Source organism: Watersipora subatra, chromosome 1, assembly GCF_963576615.1.
Source record: "Watersipora subatra chromosome 1, tzWatSuba1.1, whole genome shotgun sequence".
In the NCBI taxonomy this organism is placed as follows: Eukaryota; Metazoa; Bryozoa; class Gymnolaemata; order Cheilostomatida; family Watersiporidae; genus Watersipora; species Watersipora subatra.
The window spans coordinates 12,629,549-12,641,754 of record NC_088708.1 but is presented as its reverse complement, the minus strand read 5'-3'; the positions used below and the strand labels follow the sequence as shown (position 1 = coordinate 12,641,754).

Below are 12,206 nucleotides of genomic sequence, written 5' to 3'. Positions count from 1 at the left end.
AGACAGCATATTCTGTCTGCTTATTTGTTAGCACATAATATCACGCCTTTACAACTTAATAGTTTGCACTTCGAGAAACGTTGACAAACTAAGAGACAGTTCACAAGATCTTGCATTTCAATGAAACAATCTCAGTGTAACTTGAGTAAAAATTGGTATATTCTGGTTTATTATTTATAGTGCTCCTTGGTGAATAATCGGATTTTTGGGTAATAGACTTATATATTTATATAAATGTAATATAATATATATAGAATATATTATTATATATTCAGACCTGCTCGAATATAGTCTACCACCTATATAACCTCTTCTGCTGCCTATAATCTGATGACAGGCTAAAATTAACTGCCTAATGAATCTACACCACGCAATGAAATTTTTTGTTATAAACACTCTAACTGTTACCCGAAAACGTTCATTTGTGTTACTCCAAAAACGTTCGCTACCCCATATGCGCGAACTAAAGCAAATGTAATGAACTAAAGCTGCTTTTGCCGATGTACATGTGTTATTCGAACAGTTGGAGAGTCAGAGAACAGTTTAATTTTCATAAAAGTGTTCTGATGCATCATTTTGGTTTGAGACCTTTTTCACTAAATACAAGAAAAAACAGCTAACGGGGTTACCTGCGTGTTTAGCTAGGCAGTTATATGCAAACATTTCAGCAAATGTTTGATTACAAAAAATCTCTTGGAGTAAAACAGCTTTGCATGGCTGAGAATCTACTAATTTATGAGGCCGTTTACAGTGGTGTCAGTTGTTACTCCAGAGATTTGAGAAAACCGATTACTTTTCCTTTTTACGCTACTACCTTGTTACGCTACTTTATTTTTTAGATACTGCAGTTTTATGACACCAATTTATACCCGGTCATAAATATGGCAAAAGGATTATAGGGTTGTGATTCTTACATTCTGTGAATTCAGTAAATTTAAGTAGGTGTAACAAGATCCTTGAAGAATGATCCCAAAATTCGTCATAACAAAAATTACATTCTTTTACAGTAAATAATGAAATATTTACAAATGGGTGAATAATATGACAAAATGCTACTAAAATACTGCAAAAATATAATATGTAAAAATTTAAGCAATACAAATAGGGCTTTGAAATAAAAAGCTACAAGCATAATATACGATAAATAATGTCAGAGGCGGTGTATTTACCTTGAATCTATCAATGAATGCTCTTCCAAATACTGCACAAACTGATTATCACGATGTGGGAGCAAAATGTACAAAATACAGCCAATAGTATTGCTACGAGTCATCAATATAATGTAAAAGAGAGGTCTCAAGGCTACGGTCAGGGTTGAGCAGGGTCTCAACAGTCACCTTCCATTCAGAGAACTGGATTCGGGAACTCTTCTCAAGAACTGAACTGTCTCTCTCTTTTGAGAGGAAATAGTCCTTCCAGAAAATCAGCAGCTCTCTATTAAGTCAGGAAAATAACAGTTTTTAATATTTTCAAGTCATGCGCATGGGCAGGCAATTAGCATGATGATGTGACCCAATCATCTTTGAATAGACTTATACGCACTCAACCAACTTTATAGAAATATCACATCATCACATTTTGATCACTACAGAAAACTTTAAAACAAACGCATAAAATTGACAGGCATATACCTAAGCTAAGTACATGACTTTTCTAAAACAATTCTAAACTCGTTTAGTTGAAAAAACTGCATTGCCATCTAAACATGTCCGATATAATTAAAAAAATTATGATGCTTGAATTTGTGACTGGCAGCCCTTTAACTTTTGGAACTGAATGCTGAAATGTTAGACATAAACGAAAACCAATGATGCCTCATTTCAACTTCTCGCCACAAGGCTGGTAACCTCTATTGATAAAGAAAAGTTTGATTGATTGGAAAACATCTTTGAACTTGGAGTAAAACAACTGTTACAAAGCCTCTAGCTAAAGTTCTTATCTACAGTACAATACGGCTAACGCATTCAGTGCTTAACCACTAAGTTTACTGCTGTCCAAAACAAATGTAATGACAATTACTGATAGAATAGTACTTCAACTAACTACCAAAGACTGCTCTGTAACAAATACTAAAAGCAATAGTACATTAATTGCCTAAAGCTTCTCTAGAATTTATTTGTTAAATGCTGTTATGAGATCATGACAAGTTTTAGGCAAAATATTACAGAAAGTTCACAGTTCATCAGTTTCTACCAGAATTGACTTTCAACTAGTCGAGAGACAGCAAAAAAAAGTGAATGCCAAACAGCACATCCAACGGCAAGAGTGTTGCGAGTATTTCATAAGCATTCCATTCTACCTGAAGTTGCTTAGCACCATTGAACCTCCCCTTCTCTCCTCTGTATAAGTGACACTCTCTTCCTTCAGAGCTTGTAGGTACTGTCTGGCATCACCAGCCTTGCAAGTTGACATGATGAGCACCAGAGCTGTATTCAGTGAGCTGACGGTACCCTGCAGAAAATTGTAGATGAGTCACGTTTCTAAGGGAAACAGCCGATGTAGATGTAGTCTACGCAAATCTTTACAATCGGTTTTGCATCTCATTGAGTACACTCCTACAGCTGCCTCGCATTCGCGAAACAAATGGAGTTTTCTGATGACCTGCTGTTATGCGAATTTGTAGATCTTCGTATGTGAACATAAATATAACAAAAATAGTTGTCAATCATCAAGCATTCAGTCTATAGCAGGGGTTCTCAACCAGGAGGAATTCTCCTTAGATGTATTTTGAATAATTTTACAGAAGGAAACAGAAGTGTCTGGTTTCTTAAATTTTCAATTTATGTCCTGCAGTGACGTGTGGGTGCCGGGTGCCGTGCAGTACCATGCAAACACATCCATCTGGATTTTGATTGGATAATAAGTTAACCTAGTCATAAACAAGTGAAGATTACAATTCACCCCTATCTTGAAGGTCATAAACAATGCTTAGGCGAAGATAGTGCACAGTAGTGCTGGGCATGGGTAATAAAACTTGTTGAACTCGTGGGTTTATCTTCTCTCGTGTCTCGGATAATATAAATTTTGAGTATTTCGATCTTGTGGGTTCGGGTTTTGACTTGCGAGTGCGAGTTTTGGTAAATGAAACCGTCAAGTGAAATGGACAAAAAACCTCGGTCTATTTCGCCCTGCGCAATGAGCACTGTTTAATAACCCACCCGCCTGTTAACAATGCGAGCATGAATATCATTCAATAGAAAATAGTAAAAAATAATAAATAAATTGATTAGAATTATAATCGCATTTTAAATTTTAAGATAATATTATGTCCTATGTTTGGAAATTTTAGACATAAAACCCATATCAACAAATCTGATACCCGAAAAATCCATTGGCCAAGAAGTACTTGTGCCCAGCACTACCAGCTACCCAATACTCAAAAGAACTTGAAAGGAAAGGAACGAGTCAAAACTCGTTAGCCAAGAAGTACTCATGCCCAGCACCAGTGCACAGGCAATCTGAGGTTGGCCCTCCATTCCAATACACAATATCTAACAGAGTTTGAAGGACAAACCGACCAAAGCGATATCTTGGATACAAAAATAAATTCTGAGGATTGTCTTATGCATTGTTTTGCAAGAGTAAAAATTGGAAAAGATATGTACAATGTATAGTTTCCTGAGTAACAGCAGACTTGTTAATGACAAGAAGTTGTTTTCTCATGGCATTCTGGGAGTAATTCTCATGCCATTATTTCAATTGATCATATTCAATGTTGTACAAGATGTCTTTATATAGGCTGATATCAAGTATTGTTCTTGGCTCGTGCAGGTTTGATATGTAAGCCATTCTTACTGCAAATTTTGTTACCCTGTATAGGGCTTGTAGGGATAGACGTTGTCTCTGTTTGCATGTGACTCTATGTGATACCAAAGTATTGAATTAAACTGGCCTCCCAACAAACTCATATTTGCAATATAAGTATCAGTCACAAAAACAACAAAGTTTTATGGACTGTAATGTCTAATTTTTAGAATTAAAATTTAACAATATTCGGGTCTACTGTAAATGTCTTTAACAATACAATTTTTACTCTATAGGCAATCGTATTGAAAAATCACCATGAAAGAACAACAGCATCTTTCACGATCGTCATAAGCAAAACATAAGGTACCACCAATTTTGCAATCACATAGCACGCGCCTTCGAAATGAGTTGATACTGTTTTGATAGGAACATGCTATAGCACGTGCCTTCGAAATGAGTTGATACTGTTTTGATAGGAACATGCTATAGCACACGCCGTCGAAATGTGTTGATACTGTTTTGATAGGAGCATGCTATAGCACGTGCCTTCGAAATGAGTTGATACTGTTTTGATAGGAACATGCTATAGCACACGCCGTCGAAATGTGTTGATACTGTTTTGATAGGAGCATGCTATAGCACGTGCCTTCGAAATGTGTTGATACTGTTTTGATAGGAACATGCTATAGCACGTGCCTTCGAAATGAGTTGATACTGTTTTGATAGGAACATGCTATAGCACGTGCCTTCGAAATGAGTTGATACCGTTTTGATAGGAGCATGCTATAGTACGCGCCTTCGAAATGAGTTGATACTGTTTTGATAGGAACATGCTATAGCACACCCATCTATGGATTTATTAATCAGCTCAACCAATCTAGGTTTTCTTGAAACGCTTCACTCCCAATGTTTGTCATAGCATTTTACAAAAATATTTTCCTTTTAGCATATTTCTGCCAGTAATCTCTCAAATTTCTCCAACATTTTTATTGGAGAAATTTTTATTGGTACTCATTGTCATGCAGACCTAATATAAATGTGGTTATGGAAAAGCTTCAGCTGCTCTCAATTGGTGTTGTCTTCTCTTAGGCCTAACATATGACTAGAGCAGGAGTTGTCCACACACGCTCACACTCCTCATACCGGCAATGTCAGATCCAAAGGAAATACTTTTGAATATTCAATGAAGGCGCATGAAATTCCTGCTTAAAGTATATCCCTTAATCTGACAAGATGCAAGAGCAGGTAATGATACAGCTGTGAATAAACAAGGAAGCAATATGTCACTATTAGTGAGAATGATCATGCCAGAGACTAGCTTGCAGTGTCAGCCAGCTGTTGCCTCCTTCCTCCAGGCACTTACTTGGGATACGCTGTGCACCAAGGTAAGATTTATCAGCTGGTGTAAGTAATTGACACGGTGTTGGAATTCTCCCATGTAACTCAGCAAGTAGTTCCCCTCTCTCGCATAATCTACATCAACATCTGTCAGTTACTCAACGGAGACATAAAAAGCTGTATACCCAAGAACAAACAGCGCTGCAGTGAATGTTGTACAGTTTATATTAAAAACTTGTACTTTTAGCTGATGAAATTGGATTCCCTTTAGAAATGAGTACTTAGGACACTACAAATATAAATAGAATATCTAACACATTCCATTTTACCATTGATAGCAAACACAAGTTATAAGTACGATAATCTTTGTGTTATTTTATTATTTTATTATTGGTGCTAACGGCAGAATAATAAAAATACCAAATATGCCTAAAAAACTATGAACAAAAATAAAACAAACATTTTAGTTTGAAAAGCGAATCTCCCAACAGCTACATGTATATATCAGACAATCAGAATGCGTCAGTGAGAATGAAGGCTAATACTTTCCATGATTTATCAAAACAATAAATGATAGTTTTATCCGTCCAGGTCTTTTTTATTAATGACATATTCACAATGGCAATGAATAAATGAAGAAGCCATTTTGAAATCAAACTTGCTTCCAGTATTTATTTTCCTGGCAGCCCTAGGTTAGACTAACCATAACGCTATCAAAATAAGATCACAAATAGCTAACAATCAGTGATTGGCTTTCAGTTAATAGTTAATAGAGTAACCATTTACACAACTACTAAATTTCCACAGAGTGATACCATAGCGACACACCTCCGTGCGGCACTGCCATGCCAACATGGAAACAGCTGTGTCGCTCTCATTCTGTCGTGATTCAGTGTCGCTGTTTGCAAGCGAAACACCCGTGTGATGCGCCGTCTTTGCGCCATAGAAACAGCTGTTGTGACCAACGGAGTCGCACTAGTGCGTGCGCATAGGTCTTGCTTTTCTGTTGCTTAATATGCTTTATATGTCCTTGACATCTTAATGATACAACCTAGACACAAGGCCTCGCACAACCATGGCTGTCTACTATAGCACCTTATAGAAACATGATCTGCATGTCGGCTCACCGTAGCGTGTCGGTACTGGCACACCTACGCAGGTGCCCCTCCACCATCACTGCATGCAAACTTGGTAGTTGTGCTATGCGTAAGTGTACATTGACCACTGCCTCTGCTGTTACCATATATAGGCAAAACATGATTTTTAAAAGATGAAAATTTATCGAGTCCATTTACAAACAACTGTGAAAATGTTGTTTTACGGCAAAATTTAGTAAGATTTTGGTGTACTTTATGATTGTACCAAAACATCGCAAGGTTTACATTACAAAGTTAAGCTATAAATAAAAATTTTGGATAATAGTAATTAGTATACATAAAGGTAGTGGTACTACACCGTAATTAAAAACCTACAATAACTTGACTGAAAGCAAATGCAACCATACCAAAACTTCCGACTACATACTGATATTTCAATAAACTCTAACTTATAAACTCATATAGCCTTTTCTATGAACTGAAAATAAGACTATTCCTGTGCAGTTCATAGAGATCTTTATCATTACACAGAGAGATGATAACTCTATACACTACCAGTCATCAGCATTATAAATTGGCCAAGCTTTACACGAATATCCAAGTGAATAATTGTATTGCTCACCTTTGTATCAGTTGTCCATGACCTTGGCCGCCATGGACAACAGAGAATCTGGATGAATGAGTGCTGCTACTTTTTACAAATGCCTCAGTTTTTTATGCCATTGTTGGGCAAAAAAGTTGAAGGTGAGTAATTTTTGTAAGATTTATGGCATATTAGATGAGCAAACAAAAAAATTGGGGTTTCAAGCACATCCTTTGTCAAATCCAACTAAATTACAATTAGTTGAGCTCACCCAACTTTTTATTGAGGCTACTTTAACCCTCCCTTTATCCCGGGCTACTAGAGTAACCAGGCTCCGATGATATCATTCATAGATGCTAACGCTCAAACCTTTTAAACAAGTAGTCAATATCAAAAGTACGCCTTGACTAAATAAAATGTCTTGTGAAAGTGCATTTGCATGTATGATTCTCACAATATGAACAACTTTCATGCATAACTACAGTTACTTGTTAGTCAATAACACATTGTTCAAAACACCGATATACGTGTGTACTTGTTGCTGGTCTATTACTCGTCTCGCAAATGCCTTTCCTCAATAGGTTGAATAGGAAATGTTCTGTTCGCCCCAATCCAGTTAAAAGTAAGAACAAGTAAAGGAAAAGGAGAAGAGTTAGTAAAGAGAGACGGGAAAAAAGAAGAGAGGAAAAGGTGTAGGGACAAGAAAGTAGAGAGAAAGAAGTTGAGAAAAGACAAATGAGGAAGGGGTAGAACCTTAAGCCCAAGGGAACAGGAATGGAAAGGGCGCAGGATGAGAAGATAGAACAAAGATATAACAATATAGGGGACAGAGCGAGAAATAGGCGACGAAAATGGCCTATTTCTCATGTAAGAAGAGAAACTCACCCGCGTGCTCCGTTTGCTCATTGCAGAAGAATCCAAATGACAATATAGCACTTCTGATGAACATGTTTGAGTCGACAAGATTTTCATTGATCAGATCTATGAACTTCTTTCTCTATGAAGAAAGAAAGGAGAAACAACTTTTGATAGGAATGATGAGAGCTTTCAGCGTAAATAAGACTTGCAGCAAGTTCCTCCCAGCCACCACTTGGAAAACATTACAACTGGAGGGCAAGGTTTTTGACATATTGTCTGCATTGACCATGTGGTGATGCATAAGTGATAACAAATTGTCTGCATTGACCATGTGGTGATGTACAAGTGATAACAAATTGTCTGCATTGACCATGTGGTGATGTATAAGTGATAACATATTGTCTGCATTGACCATGTGGTGGTGTACAAGTGAGAAATTTGTGCCAAAATGTTCAAGAATCGGCATTGCCTCGTTTTATTCCACAATATATGTTAGAGGTCGTAAAAGACCAGAACCCATACTGTAGCATATTTGTCTACAATTCGATGCCAATTAAAATCGTATAGCGAGGGTCCACCGTAATTTAGCTTCATTGAAAACAAATAGTGCACTAGCGATCTGTTTGAAATGTGGAGTTGGCTAATACATGTACAGTAATCTATTCGCGCTTTTAAATCTGGGCTGAGATAATTCGGGGAAAATGCTTTTCCACCTGATCGTATGCCTGAGTAAACTCGGATTCGTGATTTCACTTTGTTTTCTCATACTTTCGATTCACACAGGATTATGAAATTTTGGTCGCTTTGTGCGGTAGTCTATATGATTATATATATATGTATATATGTATATATGTTTTCAATATAATTTCAGTTTCAAGTCGATTGAACTGGTAGTTGTTAAGATATTTCCCTAAACACTGAGGGCACTTCTAACTGACCAAGAAATGAAAAATGGACGTCGACAAAACATAATTGCTAATGATGTACTGATTGAAATTCTTAGTAATGAATGAATATAACATAGACAAAACTAGAAAGCTTTTTCTTCTTTCTCTTTCTATAACATTCCTAGCTGGTCTCGGACAGACACAACTCTTATTATAGTAAAGATTAAAGTACTAGCTCAAGTTACTAGCCTATGTTACTCAAATTCATTGGGTAAAGAAACTTAGCTAATGGCAACTACATATAATATGAAAACTCTCAAGCGCCCATTAGAAGTTACCAGTTTTTACTATTTTGCACAGGCTTATCAAGAGCCTATTGAAACTCAAAGATGAATTTAAAAAAATGCAAAATAAAAAAAAATGGTTATATTAGAAACTTACTTTAACAAGTCTGCGTATTCAAAAGAAATTTTGAAATTAATGGTGAGAGGTTTCACAATCTGGTTATTCAAAATGGATGTAGATCTTTGTTTACTTTTCCTTACAGTGCTTAAAATTGTTGCGAAATAAATTTAATCGGTTTTTGTTCAATTATAACAGGCTTATGAAAACATGATAACTATGTATGGTCTTAACTAGATTGTGTTTCGTCAATAGGTACATAGAAGTTAAATCTGCATATCAAGCGTGAAAGGAAGTAATAAAGTTTACAGCTTTTGCTAAAATGGATACGAGAGAAGCAACGTAATTATAATACATAATAACTTCCTCATGACATAGATGGAGTAGTTACTTACAGTAGTTTAACATGTATGCGTAAAAGCGGTAGCATAGATCAAAGACAAGTAAGTATCATTGTCCAAGCTATGTTGCCGACTAGCCACTCGGCAAACAAAAAAACCATGCTCCTATAACACATTACTACTGTGTCATTCTCTTCTGTTCAAGGCTTTAGTAGCACCTTGATTAAGGTTGATAAAAATCCTACTACAGATTTAATTATGGTGCATGACTATTGAATTTTCTAGGTTTTCATTGTTAACGAATTTAAGTCTCGCATGAAGCCCATTCAACACGATAAGCAATATTATATTTGCTATTCTTCTAGTTTGAGAACCGATTTTTACTTTTTGATTTTCAGTCTTTTTTAAACGTTTAAATGTCATAAAAACTCAATGACGTATTTTTAGCAACACTATAAATATTAAAACGTACAAATGTCTTAATTCTTCGCTATGTATACTCATGTAAAGTACTGCACATGAAAGAGTAAACATGTGTAGTCACATCACTTGAATGTATCACTCCGTAAAGGAGAGAGTGAGACAAATATAAAATCGGTTTTAACATTGACCAATATATGACACAATCGTTACCGTTAGCGCACGATGTTGTAAAATGTCATGTTTTGCATTCTTTAAAAGCGAGAATTCATCACACAAACATACATCACTGATAGATGAAACTATAAGGCTAATGAGGTATGACAGGGTACATAAATAGCACTACTTTTTTGGGGAATAATAAAATAATTACATGTATAAGGTGAAAACTTTCCTTTAGATAACCACAAAAATTTTGCCAAACAACTAGTAAAATCTTATTCGTGTGAAAATGCAAAAAATTAATTAAAATGTACTGAGAGTTAACAATCCAAGGGTGCACGCTGTATCAAAGAAAATTCTCGCAATACGAATATCAAAGGCATAGTGTGTAATAACAGAGAACACTCTGTAATAGAACGGATGGCTCAGTAATAGTGCGGATGGCTCTTTTTACTGCATTAAAAAAATCCAGAAACAGTAAATCAGAGCTATTTAAACCACACGATTGAAGAATTAATCCATGATGACGTAAACCCTCAGTACTTGAACCACAACGCAAGAAGGCTTCATCGCATTGATTGCTTTTAATAATTTAGTTTTGGAGTTGTCCCTGACTATCCATTTTCAATTTAAGTTTGCAGTTTTTTCGAACGTACCATTTAATTAAAAACATTAAATAATTGAGATTTGCATAACTTAATGAACGCATTGTATATTGTTTGATAAGAATTTAATTATGTGCACCATAGGTCATTTATGGACTAGCTTCAAACTCATCGTTATTGTACTTAGTAATTTTATATAATTTACTTACTGAGATGTGTACATCTCAGTTCGCAAGCCAAAATTCTTCATACAATGATTCATAGCATGAATTTTGGTGTCTAGAGAAAAATAATCTAGAGACACGTTTTTATGGCCTGACACTCATCTTCCAATCGTTAACTATAGCCTTTTAAGAAGTTTAAAAGTTACCAGCCAGAGGAAAAGTACAACAAACAGCAGTAAATAGTTGCATTCGGAATCTGGCGATAACAAGTTTTTTTAAACTGTGGTAAATACGAAAGATCTTGTATTCACAATGATGTACTAAACTGTTATTTTTTTATAAAAATTTCAACTGAATATATCGTGAAAGCTTTCGCAAAATAGCTTTTCTGTACATTTATTGTGAGCGGAAGAAAATTTCAACTTGTTTAGAAGTTGTCTTCCCCTTTGATTGCCTGAAACAAAGCAAATGTAATAAAATTATGGTCATTGCAACTACGAATTGAAGTAAATCAAAGAAAGTGTCTTACCGCTTCAGGAGTCCTAAGGATATCCTCAACAATTTTGAATGCTTCTATATTAAACTTGGTCAACTCGCCAAGCAGGTCAAGGCCACTCTGTAGAATCTCCTTGCGAGAGGACTCCTCTAAAAGGTTATTGATGAGGTGCTGAAAGAAAGATATGCATGTTTGAAATGGAGTGTAACCATGAATTAAAACTGCTCTGCCATAAACTGCTCTGCCAAGCCTAAAAACTTTGTATATGACGACGAATAGGGTTTACCTAGCGTATGAGATACAGTAACAGTAGGCTGTACATTTTGTGCAAAAATACAACATGTGGAGACCTTAAATGGAAGTCATGAATGCTACAAACTTCTTGGAGGAAAGCAGAATCATGCTTCATAAATGTTACAGTTTTGCATTGATGCTAACTGCATCCACAAAGAACTCGCTATAGTATATCGGGTTAGCTCTACATGTTGATTCTTCCTGTGTGTAAAACAATTTCCAAGGCTATATAGAAAGATGTTCTGGGTGAATTGAAACTGAGCTAATGGTGAAAGCTGGTGAAGTCATGTATGCGAAAAAATTGGAAAAAAACTTCAATGAGAAAAACCAGTGGATCCATGGATACAAAATATGAATTCAAAAGTACAAAAGAGGCTGAATTCAGGTTTGTGTGTCAAACATGATACAAATACATGATACAAATATAAAAGGACACGAATGATTAATTATTGTCCTCACTTCTATTGATAAAAATAGCCTAAATGATTTGTAAAGATAACACAATAACAAATAACTAAACAGTCGTCATCAACATTGGAAAGTTATAACTTCAGCTGTAAGAGAACCAGGTTAATGCGCCGCTCTCTTGGATAACAAATCTTTTAATAATGGATGTCAGGAATGGTGTCAGTCAGACAAGAATAGCAACAATGTTTTTGCTTGCCATAGCGATGGTAGAGGTGATTATAGAGGAGACGATGGTGGCAGTTTTGGTAGCAGTGGTGGTGGTATTGGTAGCAGTGGTGGAGCAGTGATGGTGGTGGTAACAGTGATGGTATTGCTAGCAGTGGTTGTATTGCTAGCAGTGGTGG

The 12,206-nt window shown here is 35.9% G+C and overlaps 1 protein-coding gene across 1 annotated transcript in view; it reads right to left on the bottom strand.

The window, feature by feature from the left end:
- Window positions 1-355: 355 nt before the first annotated feature.
- Window positions 356-12,206, bottom strand: part of LOC137395761 (short transient receptor potential channel 4-associated protein-like) — a 52,444-nt gene continuing 40,593 nt past the window's right edge. Inside the window, exons 14-18 of the mRNA XM_068082253.1 lie at window positions 11,134-11,271; window positions 7,651-7,762; window positions 5,111-5,220; window positions 2,300-2,451; window positions 356-1,434 (exon numbers count right to left, since the gene is read on the bottom strand). Coding sequence (XP_067938354.1) covers window positions 1,263-1,434; window positions 2,300-2,451; window positions 5,111-5,220; window positions 7,651-7,762; window positions 11,134-11,271 — 684 coding nt within the window. The 3' untranslated portion in view covers window positions 356-1,262. The remainder of the gene's footprint in view (window positions 1,435-2,299; window positions 2,452-5,110; window positions 5,221-7,650; window positions 7,763-11,133; window positions 11,272-12,206) is intronic.